The sequence below is a fragment of the Rhinoraja longicauda genome, chromosome 16 (genome assembly GCF_053455715.1).
Source record: "Rhinoraja longicauda isolate Sanriku21f chromosome 16, sRhiLon1.1, whole genome shotgun sequence".
NCBI classification, from domain to species: Eukaryota; Metazoa; Chordata; class Chondrichthyes; order Rajiformes; family Arhynchobatidae; genus Rhinoraja; species Rhinoraja longicauda.
The window spans coordinates 34,796,623-34,816,373 of NC_135968.1; the positions used below are offsets into that span (position 1 = coordinate 34,796,623).

General features: G+C 40.0%; 1 protein-coding gene across 2 annotated transcripts in view; it reads right to left on the minus strand.

Moving 5' to 3' along the window:
- LOC144601472 (disintegrin and metalloproteinase domain-containing protein 12-like) overlaps positions 1 to 19,751 on the minus strand; it is a 321,814-nt gene that overhangs the window by 55,025 nt on the left and 247,038 nt on the right. For both annotated transcript variants that reach the window (XM_078413625.1, XM_078413624.1), the window contains exons 12-13: positions 3,089 to 3,266; positions 770 to 859 (exon numbers count right to left, since the gene is read on the minus strand). In XM_078413625.1, coding sequence (XP_078269751.1) covers positions 770 to 859; positions 3,089 to 3,266 — 268 coding nt within the window. The remainder of the gene's footprint in view (positions 1 to 769; positions 860 to 3,088; positions 3,267 to 19,751) is intronic.

Below are 19,751 nucleotides of genomic sequence, written 5' to 3' on the forward strand. Positions count from 1 at the left end.
TTGATTTTGCATATTGCATATCTTTCATTCATTTGTCCTATGTACCTTCTACACCTCTCGGTTTCCTCTCCCCTGACTCTCACTCTGAAAAAGGGTCTTGAGCAGAAACGTCACCTATTCCTTTTCTCCACAGATGCTGCCTGACCTGCGGAGATACTCCAGCTTTTTGTGTCTATCTTCTACATTTGGTTGCTATTCTATGTTTTAACATATCTCCATTAATTCTTTCATAAATGCAGCATACACTGTTATTTTATATGTTTTCTATAACATATCACTTTACATTCACTGCAGTAGATTTAGGCAACACGTGTGCTCACACAGGTATTGTTGGGGTCTTTGGATGGAAAATGTCTATTTGTTATGTCGGGAAGCTCCAAGTCGCAGAAGGTTTGACCAGCCGGGCGGGGTCTGATTGCCCAGCACAGGGGAGCTGTGATCCCACTGATGCGCGAGCTTTGACACCCCGATACGGGAGCCAAGATCGTCCTGTCAACGGAAGGTTCGAGGCCCCTGACTGCGGCAGAACAAAGAAGGGAAGAGATTGAACTTTTTTTTTTGCCTTCCATCACAGTGAGGAATGTGGGGGAGTCACTGTGGTGGATGTTTATGTTAAAATGTATTTTGTGTGTTTTGTTGCTTTTTATTGGTATGACGGTACGGCAAATCAAATTCCTCGTACGTTCGCAAAACATACTTGGCTAATAAAGTATGATTATGATTATGGGTTATAAGAGAAGGAACCTCAGTTCTTGAAGGATTCCGTTACCTTGCAATCTTTACAGCAAAGTCCATGAGCACAAACTGCCTCGGGCTTCAATGTGCAAGTACTTGCATTACAGCAAGGGTTGGTACATTCCTCAAAAGAGAAAAAAAGAAACTCGTATGGTTACTCGTGTCCACACATTTAGAGAAGGAAAAGACAGTTAGTTACTAGAATACAAAGATATTTTTGAATTGTGACCATTATAAGGTAACAAAGCACCATAGTCTGGTTCCATACATCAGAGAAACATCTAAAACCTGTGTGATATTTTCCATAATATAACATCTTCCTGACATATTATACCATTTATTATGTTATTCATTGCTACACTCAGATATTCACTTATGCTCTGGATGCGGTAAAATGCGGAGCATAAATTTAGTCACTTGAGCAACAGTCATTGTTACCAAAAGCCACAACAAACTAACCAGTATGTGATCATTCATTCAACTGTCCCAATAAATGCTGATAATCAATGCAAGCTGATTCTCTGAATTCCTCTTAATCTAAAGTGTTTCCCCAAAGCAACAGCTAGTAATTTAGAAACAAATGTAAAGCTGACCTCAATTTCATGCAGCAGAAATAACAATTTTGCTTTCTACTTTTACAAATAAGATATAATTAGACCGCATGCTGGCTTTTATTCAAAGATATTAAGGAATGCCCTTTGGTCTATCTTAGTCTGACTAGCCAGAAATGTCATAATGCCACTCTTAGGCGCTACTGATCATTTCTTCACTGACTACGCCTTCACTTCACTTGAATATTTACTTCACATGCTAACTTTTCCATCAATTTCATTTCTAAAATTAGTCTCATAACTTTAAATCCCTATCCTTTAGTTTGACTTATGTAGTTAATCTGAAGTCATATTTTGGGTGAACCTCCTACAATTTTAACAATCGTATTATGGCCTCTCATGTATCTCCTCTCCATACTGCAAATCCTCTTGTAATCTACACCCCTGTCACCTCGGATTATTATTGTAGCTTTTCTCTGCATTTCCTCTGATGCTGTAATGTTTCTTGGCAACCAGCATTGGATGCAGAATTGAAGGTATGTTCTGAGAAATGCAAAACAAATCGCGATGATTATTTCCTTCTGTTCTACATTTTGAGCCAAATATTTCAACATCCTATAGGTTGAATGCTTTGTTGAATTCTGGATCAGTTGAACAGAATTAGAGTTGAATCAATATAGCTGTCCTCGTTTCGTTGAGCAAATCATTTCATGACCATTTAAAATGATGTGTGCCACTGATTCTTTCTCCCCAAATCTAGTACTCTTTAGCTTATCTACTTTAAGTTGATTGTTCTGCCCACTTATATGTTTTGCCTCCTTCTGACAATTGTCTCTCCTCTTTGTTCCGCCTACTTACATATTTTGACTCCTTCTGACAATTAAATTGCCCCTCCTCATCGAGTATCTTTTGGTGGGCAAAAATGTGGCAATGGATGACCACTTTTACCTTGAATTTCTGAATCCACATCATTTGCAAATATTAAATTGAGCAGGGGAGATAATGTCCAGATGGCAAGAGTCTGGACTTCACTGCCTGAAAAATGTGTGTGTGTGTGTGTGGTGCGTGCATATGTGCATATGTGTGTATGTGTGCATATGTGTGTGTGTGCATATGTGTGTCTGTGTGCATACTGTATGTGTGCGTGTGTGTGTGTGCATACTGTATGCGTGCATGTGTGTGTGGCAGAGGGAGTGCAAAACCTTTTAGTAATGAGTATGATTATAGTATAATCATATCTGAATGTATATTGAGGAATTGTGACATTCAGGGTATGAACCAAGTACTGGAAGACAGAATCAGATTCGACAGGTCTTTTTCCTCCAGCATGTAGAGATGATTGGCAGTGGCTGCCTAAAATCGGTAAATTTCTATGATTTCTAATTCATTGGCTGACATAGTTTTTGCAATGTATGCTTTTTAAACAAATCCTGGAACTGTGAATGTATGTATACTGTAGTCTGGACTTACATGGAGCATGTTAATATTTGCGTGGTCCCCAAAGGCTTTTAAACTGGTTGCTTGGTTTGGAAGTTGGTGCTAAAACGACTTCACTTCTTACATTAATGTTTTGATAATACACATGTGGTTTTGACTCAGCTACCTGATTTTATACAATGACTTATTTACTGCGGTGCAATTTAATAAGTATTCAGTAGAAATTATTGGCTAGAAGTATTGCCATTCTGTATTTATTTTGCGAAAAACCATGCATAATTTAATTAGATATAAATCCACAAAGAAACATTTCTTAAATTGAAAGGGAATCTGAAACAACTTCAGTCCCAGTTTTGTGCTCTTACTTCAAGTTCACCACAGTCACACTCTTCGCCTTCCTCAACGTATCCATTGCCACATTTTTGCCCGCCGTAGAGTTGCTTTACTACTGGCATGTTGAAGAGGCACATTCCGACACCCTTTTCCAGGCTACTGTCCAGATCTTTCTTGCTACAGCTGCTAAAAACTGTGGGAAAAGGATATCTGAAAAAGAGCAAACAGCATTAGGCCAAACAAATGCAATTGTCTTGTGATATCCCTTTAACTTCCGTATCAGTTGTCGTAAATAGCAACAGGATATTGATTTTCAAGGCAGGAAAGCCTGATTAATTAACATGTTTGGTCTACAACCTAAAGTTCCAGGTTTAAATTGGCTTACATTATATGGCAGTCATTATGGTGCAGGGCTGTATCAAATGTAGACTATGAACATCAGTTTAAGATTAAAATATCTCATATAATGCCACTATTTACAACCAAAATGCACTCAGCAGCTGCTGTAATATTTAGTATTTACTATATATAAAATTAATTCCGATGAGTGATGATGGTGAAACAAAGACGTCCAGTGTATTGTGGCATGATGGTAATAACATGTTTAGCCAGGACAATGACTGGAATTCATCAGCTGTGTAGATCTTACAGTGCAGAAACAAAGCATCCACCTCCAGCTGCTCCGTGCCAGAGCTAAAGCTCGAGATGAGCAACGTCTCATTCTCATTTCACCCTGTTAGCAAATGAACCTATTACATTAACGCTACCACCAAAGTTGTTTTAATGGCAAAGCATCAGAGTAGAACCATAGAATTCACTCGATTGGGAATTACTGACATATTAGGCAGTACAACCAAATACAAATGGATATTTGTCAGTGAAAATATCAGAACCAGTAAGAATTAAATTGGAACAGGTACCTTAAAAGCTGTCAGTAATTGCTACACCAGTCTCTTTCATGCGGAAGAAAAGTTAACCTTAACATTTGCTGAATTGAATTCTTACAGCTGACCTATGATCACAAACTCAATTGCTACAATGGCTACATTTATATATTTCTTATATTGATGCATTTTGCTGCAATGGAATGTCCTCCAGATATCATTATCCCTGGTATTAATTTTACCTGCTTGATGTGTAATAGGAGAAAGGAGGAATGGGGGTACTGATTTTGGATGATCAGCCGTGATCATATTGTATAGCGGTGCTGGCTCGAAGGGCCAAATGGCCTAGTCCTGCCCTATTTTCTATGTCTCTATGTTTCTATGTAAGCAGAACATTTTGGGTGAACTTCACTATGCTCCCCATTGAACCCGCAGAACAAAACAGCAGTGTCAGTGATGACTACAAATGTGCTAATCAGGCACAATCACACCTCAACCAAGTTCAAAAGTTGTTTATAATATTTCTGCTGCTCCTATTTTACAATCTTCTCGTTCTATCTTTTGTTTCTTTACTTGTTCCATTAATATAGGTTTTTTTTTTGAACCGTCACCCTTATGGTTATCTAAACTCTCATGTTTTTCACGCTAGTACAGACCCTCCCTGTTATTCCCCCCCTCTCATCTCTACATTCCTTGTCTCTAGAATTGTTTAGGACTTTAGGTCTGTTTCTCTCTCCACGGAGGTTGCTGTCAATTTGCAGCTTATTTGGTTTCTGGTTCAGATTTTCATCAATGGAAAATGAATCACTGCACCATGGACATGGGGCAGAAAATCCTGCTATTACTTTGGTGGAAGATTGGTGAAAACCTTTACAAAATTAGTGAAGAGAAACCCTACTGAAATTACTGGCAGCAATGCTTTTCAAATTGCACCCATACAATGGAATGTTAATGGGTGCTTGGCCATTATATTATAATGAACTTTACTAAAATATCTATATTAGAATGCTGTGTTGATTAATTAATAGCAAAGTACGCTAATATTACATAGAGATGTTCCCATTAGTGGATAAGGGGGGAGAGATCACACAGGTTTGGGCAAAAGATGTAAAGTGGAGTTAGGGAAATATATATTTACTCAGAGAATAATTTCAGTGAGACATTCACTGGTTTTAGGGGCAGTGGAAAACATAATCAATCTGAGCCTTCCAGAGCAAATAGAAAATGTACTTGAGAGAGGAATGTGTGTGGAGCGTGTAAGCAGGAACTGCAGATACCTGTGGAGTTATATGGGTTGGAGCAGAGGAATGGGATTGACAAGATAAATTTTCTAGGAAACAGCACAGATTCAATAGGCTGAATGGCCTCCCTCTGTGGGTCACAGCGCCATGATGCTATGATTATCAAAACAATGGAAGCACATTATGATACCTCCATCCCAGCACAATAATCAACCGATGTTCAGATAGAATTTGTAACACATCAAGAAAGATGCGTGCACCTCAAAACATTTCTATTTAAAGAGGGTGACTGACCACGAACCTGGAAAAAACATAGAGACATAGAAAGTTGGTGCAGGAGTAGGCCATTTGGCCCTTCGAGCCAGCACTGCCATTCAATATGATCATGGCTGATCATCCAGAATCAGTACCCGGTTCTCCCCATATCCCTTGATTCAGTTAGCCCGAAGAGCTATAATCTAACTGTCTCGTGAATACATCCAGTGAATTGGCCTTCATGACCTTCCGTGGCAGAGAATTCCACAGACTTACAACTCTCTGGCTGAGAAAGTTTTTCCTCATCTCAGTCCTAAACTGGCAAAGTAATGTGAGCTGCTGCATCAGTTCCAATATAAACCCCTGACATTAACATCTATAGTATAATAAACATATATAAAAGCAACTAATTGAAAATAAACATACCCATCTCACATGCTAAAACCTAAATTATTTTTGCTTCTTCTGTTCTGTTTTTGTAGCCTGCTTCAAGCTGTGAAATCTCTTACACAACTCTGGAAAAATACAGTGCAAAGCAGTTGGAGATTGGCGTAACCGGGAATACAACAACACAGTGCTCATTTGTGGGTGACTTCTTAGAGGAGATTTGATTTCTGAATTTTCTGTGGAGTATTTCCAGCACAAATTGGTCCTGCATGAGGTCAACAATAGCCCTATGCCCCAAATCCATCTGCAGTGTTGCATTCAACTGGTTCTTAATCACTCACGAACAGCTGAGTTGTACTCACCCTATTTCTACAGACACAGTGCTATTTAAAGGGTCAATATTCAATGTGCATTCACTGAGATCTGGGCCTTCCCGTGACATCAAGCAGAGCCTCATAGGTGTGGCTGAACTTTCTCGTTAATGCAGGTCACTCTCAGCTTCCAAACACAAGGATCATTCCATATCTTACAGCCTGCTGATCGCTGCTGCTTTAGGAAGGTCCTGAAACTCCATACAGAAGGAGAGAAGACCTCAAAGGCATTTCCTTCAGTCCATGAAAGCAGGCAAAGAGGCTCAAGGACATCAATGCTTTGCAGGCTTCCGGGAAATGCAGGGATTATGTGTTTGCACTCATGCAGTATGAATTGTTACAACTCTGACAACTACCAGCTTGAAGCCATAGAAAGTTTCCATATCAGTAATATTGTTTTTTAAATGCTGGAAAACAGCAATAAAATCGGAAAATATTGGAAATACAAAGCAGGTCAGCAGCATCTGTGGGAAAAGTGACTGTTAACATTGTTCATCAGAGTTCATCAGAACTCAAACAACTTGCCCATGTCCTTGGGCACTGTGCTGTCATTTCTTCTCACCATGTTAAGTATCAACATTTTCTGAAGCTGAAATATTGTGACTTGTACATTGATATGTCCCCTTCGAATTGGCTGCCAAGATCATAGCTGCAAGGCTAAATGTCGGCAGCTGAGAGATCTGCCAATATAGCAACAGAGCCTGGCAGTAAGTGATGTAGTATGGATTTACCAGGAAAACCAAATAAATATGGTCTGTCACCCTCACAATTGAAATTCATGATCTTTATGGGACTATTACAAGTAGTTTTATTATGACCAACAATGTTGTTTTAAAGGCACTAGCGTGTAATAAAGCAATTTCTCAGCCTATAGCCCATAAGTGATCTCTGCACTACCTTAGTCTACTATTTCTTGAGCAGACCTGGTTTTCTTTCCTATCTTAATCTTAAACTATTGAACATTTACATAGTTGTTCCAATAGTAGTTCTACTGAAGTCTTGGGAACCAACAACACATTGTCTTGTGGCTCCTTAATGTCTTGTGGATCGTCTTGTCTTGTCTTGTCTTGTCTTGTGGATCGTGGCTCCTTAACTGCATGTCTGTGTGCATCTCTACATTTCTATTCCACTTTCCCTTTTAAATGTTGCTCATCTGTAATATCTTAAATTTTTGATGAAGTTTTCATATCTTTTCACAGATGCTAACTGACCTGCTAAGTGCTTCCAGGATTTCTGGGTCCTTTCTTAATATTATCATTACTTTCTAATTCTCTCCTGTCAATCCATATAAACTTGTAATTCAGTCCAGATTGTAGGAACTGAGAAGAAAGGGGGTCTATTGAAGGATTGTCAAGTATTTTATTACAATTACAAATGACAATATGGGGAACATAAATTTAGCTGGAATAAGTACAATGCTTGGTGATATTATAGATGAGTGTTAAAGATGTTGCACTATGCAACTGTAACCTGCTGTTAATGTGTTTATCTCCAAACTCGGAACTTTATAAAACATATAAATACAATATGAGTTAAATTGTTAAACTGATGTTATCGAGTTTGAATTTATTATACAAATGAAATTAGGGTATTTATTGTTCTGGCTTAGTAATGTGGCAGTTTTAGTTTAGTTTAGAGATGCAGTATGCAAACAAGCCCACAGAGTTTGTGCCAACCATTATTCACCCATTCACACTAGTTCTATGTTATCCAGCTTTCTTATCCACTGTCTACTATGGGTCATTTTACAGAAACCAATTAACTTACAAACCCAGACAGTCATCTTTGGATGTGGGAGGAAACCAGAGCACCCAGAGGAAACCCACATGGTCGCTTCACAGAGAGAATGGGCAAACTCCACATGTACAGCAACCGAGGTCAGGATCGAACCCGGGTCTCTGGCGCTGTGAGGCAATGACTCTACCAGTTGTGCCCACTGTGCCACCCAGTTGTGTTTGTGTTGGATCAGATTTGCATATCATTGTAGGTAGTTACCTAACTGGCATACCTAAAGAACTTAAACAAGAGAAGAAATAATGATAAAGAGTGCATAGAAATCTTCAGAAAGGGAATTTGGAAGAACAAGGAAGAGAAAGGTAAATATTAAATTATCAGGAATATAGAAAGAAACTCAACAAACACATAAGTAATAAAAGAAATGTCAGAATACAGATCAGGGCACTTGGAGATGTACGTAACACAATTACAAGTGACAATGGAAATATTAACTAGTTCATTTGTTTTTACATTTCAGGCAGTCTAACATGTTCAAGATGACATGTTCAAGCACTGCTTAAAAAATATAAAATATAAAAATAAAAAAGATGGTTTGCATCTGCACATATTAGAAAAATCATACCATAAAAACAAATGGCACCATAAGGAGGCCATTTAGCCCAATGTGCCTGTGGTGGTTGCATCAAGCTACCTAGCCCAACTCCACCATCACAGAGTAGGTCAGAAACCCTGCAGGTGACTGTTCCTCGACCACAGCTAAATACTTTTTAATTGTGGAGAGTGTTTCCGCTTCAACCTCTCTTCCAGGCAGTGAGACATAGGGAAGAGAAAAGAGGAAATAACTGAGAAACTCAGCCATGTGAGCCTCAAAATACATTCACTATGAAAAGTTTTCATTTTAAAAAATGGTGGATGTCCCACATAAATTTTTTAATCAACTATGTTCCTTCCTGTGCAATGGATGCACTATTGCACAGATGTGCCCGAACATGGTTAGAGGTGCTCAACTGTGGAAAACACTTGCCTTGATCCCAACACCATCATTTTCCAACAAACACACATGGCCAAGCCAAACATGCAGAAGCAGTCTTCAGAGCACATATGTGCCATTGTGTAGTTAGTTAGCGGGAATCCCAAGCCTTGGAATCCAGCATTGGAAAACCTCATTAAGGAGATCTCTTTTTCACATCTATATATTTTAGAACATCCCTATCAGTCCTTCATAATTGTTCCCTCGATTACCCCCTCCCCAAAAGTGCAACGTGCCTGATCCACTATTTGACTGAGTTTTGACCACTCTGTTTCTGAGCGTGATACATAACACTCTCTTGATTGCATGACACTCCTCCAATTCCTTGCCAATCTGAATATAACCCCAGACACCCACTGTAGCTATTGTAGACACCCACTGTACCCCCCCCCCCCCCATCACACCCTTCTCTTCTGCTGATGATTCAACCTAACCTGTAAGGTCTCAATTCTACCTGACGCACCACACCCTCTATTGCTGATTCAAACACCCTCCTGGTCTTCTTTCACGTGCAATCTATTTGTTTTCTTCATATGTTCCAAGGTATAGGTTTTAATTGCATAAGGCCTACTATATATTGCTTGAGATTTTAAGCCTGAACAATTCTGAAGCAGTTGTCTGTCAGGGGAATTATTTATTAGCCTGCAGTACACTGCTGAATTAATCCATTTTTGTAATTGCCAGAAAATATCTAGGTTGTACCCACTGGGCATTTTAGACACAGCTTGTAAATACTGATCTGAAATCACATTGTTTTCTTGTATGAAAAAATAGTTTTTGCCTAACTGGAGGGTTACAGGACAGATTGTGATCTGACTTTACAAGCATCCACCCTAAAGAGAAATACCCAAGAAAGTGCTTTCATCATGGGAAGCATTACAGAGGTTAAAGAAAAGAATAACAAAAGTCCTCCACAAAGATATATCCTCACTTTAATTGTCTATGAACATGAACTGGTTTTAAAAATACGGAAAATATTAAGCTTTTAATGTTGTCATTATATGAATTTATGATTGTCCTTGATACATAGTTTTATAGAAAAAGATGACTCAGGTGAAATATCAGTTGAAAATTTGGAATAAACCCTTCTCTTAACACTGCACCAGATGTGGACTATTTATTGAAACCATGAGGAAACCATATTTATCTCATATTTTTCATATTTTCTTACAAATGAAGGGAGGCCAATCAGTGCACTATGTCTATGTTGGCTCAATCCAATCAGTCCAATTCTTCCACTTATTTCTCTGGAACATATTCTGTCCCACTTGCCCATTAACCACACCCTAATTCACCAATCAGTCACCAAATTTACAGTAACCAATCAACCTGCATGCTTCAAAAGATCCATCATTGTACCGGTGCCAAAGAATGCCTCTCCAGCGTGTTTAAATGACTACCGACCGGTGGCCCTCACCTCGGTTGTCATGAAATGCTTGGAGAGGCTAGTCAAGAAGCACATCTGCGCCCTCCTTCCTCGCAACATGGACCCACTACAGTTCGCATACCGTCCGAACAGGTCCACGGATGATGCGGTCTCCCAGGTTCTACACACCGCTCTCTCTCATCTGGACAGCCAGGGGGGCTATGTGAGGATGCTGTTCATTGACTTTAGTTCAGCATTCAACACAATAGTCCCCAGCAGACTGGTTGAGAAGCTGCTGGAACTGGGGCTTAGCACCCCTCTGTGTGCCTGGGTCCTGGACTTTCTCACTGCCAGGCCCCAAGTGGTCAGGATGGGGGAACACACATCTAGCTCTCTCACCCTGAACATAGGATCCCCCCAGGGCTGCGTCCTTAGCCCCCTACTGTACTCCCTGTACACACATGACTGTAGGGCCAGGTTCAGCTCAAACTCCATCATCAAGTTTGCTGATGACACTGTGGTGGTGGGCCGGATCTCCAACAACGATGAGAAGGCCTACCGGGAGGAGGTGGCTGATCTGGCACTCTGGTGTCAGGACAATAGCCTCCTCTTGAACGTCACTAAAACAAAGGAGCTGATTGTGGACTTCAGAAGGGCTAAACATCCAAGGACGTACACGCCACTGGAGATAAATGGGTCTATTGTGGATAGGGTGAGCAGTTTCAAATACTTGGGAGTCCGCATCGCAGAGGATCTGACGTGGGCAACGCACATTGCCGCACTGGTGGGTAAGGCTAAGCAGCGCCTTTACCACCTTAGACAACTGAGGAAATTCAGAGTGTCGCTGAGGATCCTTCATTGCTTCTACTCTGGGGCTGTAGAGAGCATCCTGTCCGGCAACATTACAGTCTGGTTTGGGAACAGCTCTGCCCAGGACAGGATGGCCCTGCAGAGAGTAGTGCGTTCGGCAGAACGCACCATGGGAACTACACTCGTCCCCCTGCAGGACCTATACATCAGGAGGTGCAGATCCAGAGCAAGCAAGATCATGAGGGACCCCTGCCACCCCAGTAACGGACTGTTCCAGATGCTACGGTCAGGCAAACGCCTCCGCTGTCACGCTGTGAAAACGGAGAGGATGAGACGGAGCTTCTTCCCACAGGCCATCAGGACTGTCAACTTTGATAACCCCAGAGACTAAATTTTTGTCGACACTTTTTGTGCTATGTTTAGTAACTTATTAACTTTATTTATATGCTGTAACTGTAATTATTTTTGTGCACAACCCGCAGGCATTGCCACTTTCATTTCACTGCACATCGAGTATGTGTATGTGACAAATAAATTTGACTTGACCTGACTTGACTTGACCTACCAACCAGCAAATCTTTGGGATGTGTGAGGAAATTGGTTACCGGGAGAACATGCAAACTCCATGCAGGCAGCAGCAGAGCTCAGGGTGGGTGGAGCTGTGAAGCTCATTCAAACTGCTGGAAGCAAATAATGGACAATGCAAGAAGAATGATTTCTAATGCTACCCAATTAATTCAAGACTGAACATGTCTAACTGTAGCTGAGTATTTCGACTGAAGGTAATGTGCAGGCAAGGACTAAGAGATAAGTATTCTGGATTTTGAAGTTTTTAAATATTGTTTCATCGTTAAGTTGTCTAACTGCACTTTGAAAGGGAAAGGGAGATGAATAAAATTCAATATCAAATTACTGTGACAAATCTACAAATCACTTTGATCTGGAATCATACACAGACGTTTCTTTAAACCATCCATCTTTTATGTCTTTGGAAAGTGCAAAGAGATTAAATTATCATCTGGAGTTAAACTGGGTGCAGAAAGCTGCAGTTTCAGAGTTTATCAACATTTAATTACATTTCTGTCATTTATATTTAAAAAATGTTTACATTTTGAATATTTTTACATCAACTTTGAAGTTGTAGAAAATTTGCATTTAACTGGAATATATGAACAAATACATGAATATAAGAATGTTGAGTGGTGAATCTGTGGGTTTTCTTTGCCACAGAAGACTGTGGAGGCAAAGTCAGTGGATATATTGCAGGCAGAGATAGATTCTTGATTAATATGGGGGTCAGAGGTTATGGGAAGGCAGGAGAATGAGGTTAGATAGATCAGCCATGATTGAATGGTGGAGTAGACTTGATGGGCTGAATGGCCTCATTCTACTTCTATCACTTATGATATGATTGTACATTGATTTCTTTGAGCTGGGAGTTTCCATTTGATTATGTTATTTTTAAAATGTAATTCTGCTAAAGTTTACAAATTGGTATGGTATTTTTAATTTTTAATGCATTCAGCGGTACTCCAGATTTTATATTAATCACTGCCCACAAAATTGACCAGGTCTCCAGGTTACTTCTGCTTATTGTGATCATTTGCAAATCTTTAGGGAGACTTAAAACCAGAAAAGAGTTTTATATTTTTCACAAAAATATACTTCGATAAATTAAAAATTTAGTTGGAATTGATATAATGATGTGCTATTAGTTATTTATTTTACAAATATGAAGGAAATAGATTGACGCAAATGTTTTCTTTAAACAAATGATGTTATAAGGTGTTCCAAATTGCTCAGGTTTATGGCATGTTTTTGCCATTTTGCAATGCTTAAATTGATTTTGAGCAGCAAACTGGGAATGAAAACATTCCCAAAATGGGAGAGTTTTCCCACCGTCTGTGCCTGAATCAGCAACTGAGCTCAAAGCGAGAAGCCAATCTCTCTTTCTCACCAGTTGTTCCTGAGACTACTGACCTTTACAAAGTTGAAGATGATCATTTTCTGAACCTGAAATGGCTCTGAAAATTAATGAGTACAAAATGATATCATCCTGCAAATAACTGCTCCAGGAAGAATTAAAAATAAAACTCTACATTTAAACAGCAGTTGATGGCAAATGTGCAGTTTTCTCGCCATTGGCAGAGATTACTCATATGAAAACATCAATTTGTTTTCATCTGATGGCTGCAGTCATTACCCGGGGCCTGATAAAGAATAACATCAATTAGAATAATAAATGGAATTGGAAGATTGGTATGTGGTGCACCCAATGTTGTTGTTCTGAAACTGAAGGGCCTGTCCCACTTAGGCGATTTTAAGGCGACTGCCGGCGACTAGGCTGTCTCCAAACGTTCGCCGGGGTGTCGCGGGCATGATCGTGAGGAGTCTTCAATGAATCGTAGTGGATCTCGGCGCGTCGTGGAAAATTTACCTGCTAGAAATTTCTCAGCGACAGCTGGCTTGTCGCCAGGTATCGTAGCTTATCGCGAGCGCTGTCGCATGGTGTCCCCAAGTTTGCTAGCTGGTCGCAGATGAATTTAGAAGCACGTAATATTAAATTAAGAAAAAGCATTTGAAGATACCAGATGATAGTTTTGTTTAACCAATTTATTTACCGTCAGTACATTTGACAGGTAGATTGGAGGCGACAGTTTGACGGTCAGGTAAGCGTGGGAATTTTGCGATGTTTCCGAAGACGGTGTAATCTCTTAGCCAGGTGCTAGTTTCACAAAAAAAATAACTTGTATCGACCAGACTCGGCATTGTCGTGGTCATTGTCGTAGGGTAAAAGAAAATTTTGGCGATCCGCTCCGACTTTGACAGTCGCCGGCAATCGCCTTAAAAATCGCATAACTGGGACAGGCCCTTAACAATGAAATTATTAAAATGGACACCAGGTTAAATGTGGAGCACTTTCTTGAAATTCATCACAACATTTACCTCTAATGAACAACAACTTTCTGGGATCATCTGGCATTAGGAGCTACTTCAGCAGTGGAACTTCAGAGAATAAGAACATTTGAATCTGTGGAATTCATTGCCAAAGAAGGCTGCAGAGGCCAAGTCAATGGATATTTTTAAGGCAGAGATAGATAGATTCTTGATTAGTATGAGTGTCAGGGGTTATAGGAAGAAGGCAAGAGAATGGGGTAAGGGGGAAGAGATAGATCAGCCATGATTGAATGGCGGAGTAGACTTGATGGGCCGAATGGCCTAATTCTGCTCCGAAAACTTATGACCTTATGAAATCTACTCCTATAACCTGGAGAATGGGAGAGTTGACTTTGAAAATGTTTGTGGTACCCAGACGCAATAAACTCAGAAAGCAACCTTGCGAATACTCGCCAACTCGAATGATGTATTCCTGCAGATATAATCACTTAGCATTTGGTTACACAATGTTCATTGCTATATTTGCAAATGTTACTATACTTACTTAACAGTATGATATCTGTTCTTTGCTGGCCATTGTTAATGGCCAACAGAGAGGCCACATTAACAGTGTGTTTGTGTGTGTTGGGGGGGGAGGGGGGGGGGGGATAGAAGCTACTAGATGGAATGAGGTGTGCAGGTAGAACTGGGGGGAAGGGGAGGCATGAAGGGGATGGGAAAGTGAAAAAAGGGAGAAGTAAATTAGGTGAACAGTCATGTTGGATTAGAATGCTTTGTGGGTTACCTGCAAACTATTTTTTGACTCTGAAGCAGTCTCTTCTGTCTTCAATGTTGTTAGACAGTTTGGGAAGTTGTGCAACCTAATATTTTGCAACAACAGCATCGTAAAATTATTTCTGAAAAAGGGTCTGAAGAAGGGTTCCAACCGAAATGTCACCTATTCCTTTTCCCCAGAGATGTTCCCTGACCAGCTGAGTTACTCCAGTACTTTGTGTCTATTTTTAGTAAAATTCTTGTTGGATTATATTTGGAAGGAACCATCAAATGAGCAAATTGCAGGAAGCTAGAAGCAGGAGTGTGACTGTCTCCGATGGATAGGTGAAGCAAAGTGGCTGGAAGTTAATGTGGTACCTGTGGCCCTGACAGAAACCAATTAATTCTGTACTAAAAATTCTATATTATTGTCTTAAATGTTTAAACATGATGTTACTTGATGACAAATGAAACCGTTACCATCTTGGTAGTGCAACCAAGCATTTATGTTGCTTACTCCCCTGCAAACATTATTGTGAATAATGACAGGAATAACATGAGAGGGAAGAAGCACGAGACAAATTTAGTTTCATAGCCTGAATAACATCATGGGTCTTCCAAGAAGTGACACCAGTAACACTTTTGGAAAGCACTGGACATGTAATTATTTGCCTCTATCACTTCTGAATCAAGTTTACAAAGCTCAGTGACAGATAAGCAGGGAACTTCAGACATTCATTGTCCAGGAACATAGCAAAATAGGAAATTAACTATGAAGCTGTGAAGAAACCTTACTTCGGAGTTTCCTCTTGGCTGGAATAAGGTGGATAGCAGGTGGTGGTGGGGGGAGAGGGGTTGGGGAGGGGGTGGAGCAGGTGGGGAGGGGGGAGAAAACAAGCTCTGGGAATTGGAATAAAAAAAAAGTGGCAAACTTAAAACCAACTCAATTCCAAAAAATCCTGGTCAGTCTCAAAAGGAAGTGTATTGGAGAGGAAGCAATTAACTCGGTCTCCTAAATCAGGCCTGGAATTGTAAAACCGTAACAAGATTGCATACTCCATATTTTCGTTTTGCTGACAAGGTTATCCTGCAAATCCAAAGGGTAAGTTTCTATCAGCAATGCTTGTGGGCCAGGAGGTGGAGGGCACTTCCCAGGGCACAAGATGCTAACCTCCCTGCAGTTGGACCACTGCGACAACAAGGCGCTCCTTAGCTGCCATTCACAACCCCTGTAACCCTTGCTTGCCTTTCCGGTTCCCCATTAATCCCTCCAGATCTCAGACTCACCTTATGCCCTCAACACCCCCACAAGCAATGATACCTCCCACCCCGCATGCCTGTTCTCTACTCATTGTCCATAGCCTGGCACTGCTGAACTCCCAGTCCAACAACTACAGCTGCAAAACGGAATCAAGAAGTTAAATCAGGAACTAACGTTAAATTTCCCAGCCGCTACATCTTCTGCCTGCTCCTTGCTTGCCTTCTGTAAATATCAGGACAAATTTCTTACTACGCAATGTCCATTTACCTTTTATTTTTTTCTATTCCATTAGTTAACCATTTTTTGTTTCCAAAGGACTGTGATAATATTTAGCTTCAATTTGAAATGTTATTTTCCTAAGATGCATAAAAAGGCTTTCTGACAAAGAAAGCCCACGTTAATAAAGATTTAATGGTGTTATGATTGGTGACAGATTTGACACATGGCCTGGGTAGCCTGACAAAAAAATATTATATTCACAAATGTAACAAAAACACTGAAGTTGTGGCTCAAGCATAAAATGAACCCTGAGAACTAATTCATCAAAGCTGACAGCTTGCGAGCATTAATCTTGAGGGGTCTGTCTCCAGACCACACTGGGAATTTCACTCAGACAACAGTTTTTCCTAGAGGAAATCATGCAGCCAGGCAAAGTAGCTGTAATCATGTCAAGCCTATAAGTTGTTGGCTCATCTCCTTTCTCTATTTTTTTTAGGTTACAGATCCATCAGTAAAATAAATTACAAATGAAGCACAGGTGAAAGATACGAATCTTGCCTTTGAATATGACACTACTCTTGCTGCTAACCACGTAGGAAACTTGGAGCACATCAAAAGGGTTAATGGAAATAAAATTGCCTATTGGAAAACAGTTGCGTGTTGGCAAGTCGAAATATCTCCATCTGCAGGAAAACCACCGATAAAAAGCCAAGATAGATTGGCTGTGTTTAAATTTGGTAAACAGAAACATTACATTCTCTACATCTTGATAGATGGAGAAAACCCTCAAGTTGCCAGCAAGTGCGTTCAAAAACAATGTCCCTTGACCTTGAATTGAATAAGTTAGAACAGACTTTTGCACTCAGATGAAATTTTCACTTAAAATGCTTTTCATCTGTTCCTTTCACAAGTCATTTAAGGATATTTGCACTTGTAGTGTTATTTTCGATAATCAGAGCGAATTATCAACCTAACATTAAAATGTCATTGCTTACCCTCCTGGATACAGGTCATTAATCTGGCCCTTCTACACAAGAAATAATATGTGTTAAATGCCCCAATATTAACAGCTAGGCAGGAACGTGGGGAGTTTTAGCAGCCAGGAAACTTGGAGGTAAGTATTTCTTAGAAGTTCAGCCAAATTTAACAAAAGGGCTTAATTTAAATTTTTTGCATGAGTTTCATGGCCTCAGTTAGTTTGGCTGATAGGCCAGCTGGCTATACACAGGCCCAGGCAGGATGCACCAGCCACTGCTGGCTAACACACAGCTAGCTGTACATGCACCGATCTCATAGATCTGATTCTACTCGCCTCCCTGTAGTTATCAGGCTTCCTAAAGTCCAGAAACTCTGCCTTTAACTGGTGTTAAAAGTAAGATACAGTGTAAGTATAGCTTCATTAAAATATTTCAGTAACTAATGATCTTCTTCAGAGATATATATTAACCTGCCCTCAGTAGGCCTCTATTTAAATCAGAAGCCTGGGAGAGTTGAGACAGGATTCCTGATGGTAGGTTTTTATCCCTTTCCTTCCAGGACAACCGCAGATTGGTTGGAGCCAGTCTCTACTTTGTTCAGTTCGATTCACTTGAGACTTTGGCATCTGTAAACTTTGGCATATGTTCTCTTTGGCATATGTAAACTCATCAACAAGTTTCCTATCAAATTAGTTATATACATTTTGAATATTCTTTATTACGGATAAAAACATTATGAAATCTCACAATATGTAATGACATATATTCATTCAAAGTTGGGAGAAATGTATAATATTTTCATTCATATACATATTTTCAGCTTCTGAATAGTACTTCTGTACTTTCTGACCTCAGGCTGTCTGTCAGAGCACGCTATCCAAGAGATGGGAAATGTTGATGGCATGTTACCAAAGGACGTGGAACAGATAATCAGGTATCAAATAAATTGGTATTACAAGAGAATAGAAACAAGGTGGACAATCAATTTAAGCAAAATGCTGGAGTAACTCAGTGGGTCAGGCAGCATCTCTGGGAAAAAAAGGAATAGGTGACGTTTTGGATTAAGGCTCTTCTTCAGATTGAGAGTCAGGGGGGAGGGAAATTAGAGGTGTGGAAAGGTAGAGAACAAATCAGAGCCGGTACCAATGACCAGGGAAAGGTCCGTTGATGGCTGTGGAAGTGGTGATAACAAAGGGATATGAACAGTGAAACTAGCAAGATGACTAGGGTGGGGAGGGACGGAGAGAGAGGGAATGCAAGGGTTACTTGAAATTAGTAGCTGCCCAAGCGAAATATGAGATGCTGTTCCTCCAATTTGCTGGTGGCCCAAGACAGAAATGTCAGTATGGGAATGGGAAGGGAAGTTAAAAATGTTTGGCAACTGGGAGATTGCGTAGGCCAAGGTGGACTGAGCAGAGGTGTTCAGCAAAACGATCACCGAGCCTGCACTTGGTCTCGTCGATATATAGGAGTTCACACCGAGGACAACGGATGCAGTAGATGAGGTTGGAGGAGGGTGCAAGATAACCTCTGCCTCATCTGAAAGGTCCATCAGGGTCCCTGGATGGAGTCGAGGGAGAAGGTATAGGGACCTTTCAGACATTGATTTTCAGTTCAAGAATATAACTATTATTGATTAATGGTTGTCTATCACTATAGGATTTTAATTGGCTTGAAACTCCAGTGATGAAAGATTGGAATGAATTTCTGAATTGGAACACTAATTTATGCTAAATTGTCTGCATCGCATTCCTAATATTTGACAAATCTCCTGCATGGATAATCTCATAGAATGAAAATAAGTGTAATCAACATGACTGCTTAAATTGATATTGCATGTAAATATTACCTCATGTGGAATCTCATTTCAGAAAGTCCTACTCACAAATATCACTTCTCAGACAATGTCCTTAAAATATCGATAGTGATGTTGCCTAAGACAGGTTTTTGGCACAGAGGTTTTGCAACAGGCTAGTCCTTTAGACAATATAAATTGATATTAAAATGTTATGACAAGCTCAAATGTTAGCACTTGGGACAATTTACTACTGAGAGGTAATAGAGACCCCATGGGCACGCATTACAGCAGAAAGCCTCTTGGGTAAAAGTGATATTTCTACTTATATTTCACATTAAGTTCTGCACTGCTGGCTAAACTATACTTGTCACAAGCAATATATCAGAGAGAGGTTAAAGCACTATGTTCTCCTTGCTACTTATTTTCCACATAAGCACAGTATTAAGCTCAGCATGAGAAAATCTAACAAAATAAAACAAAGGTCAATCTTTATTCATGAAATGTTTACAGGGAAACCGGGAATGTTCAGTCATTTACATTTTCCTCGACTGACTAGGTTGTCTCACAATGGATTGTTGTGTGGTGGAAACATAGAATTGATCATGGTTGATCCTTGTATGAAGACTCCATTTGGCATTTTTTAAGTCTGTGATAAGACCTTGCCAAATCATAATCTTTAAACATTAGTCTGTGATAGTAATCTAGGAT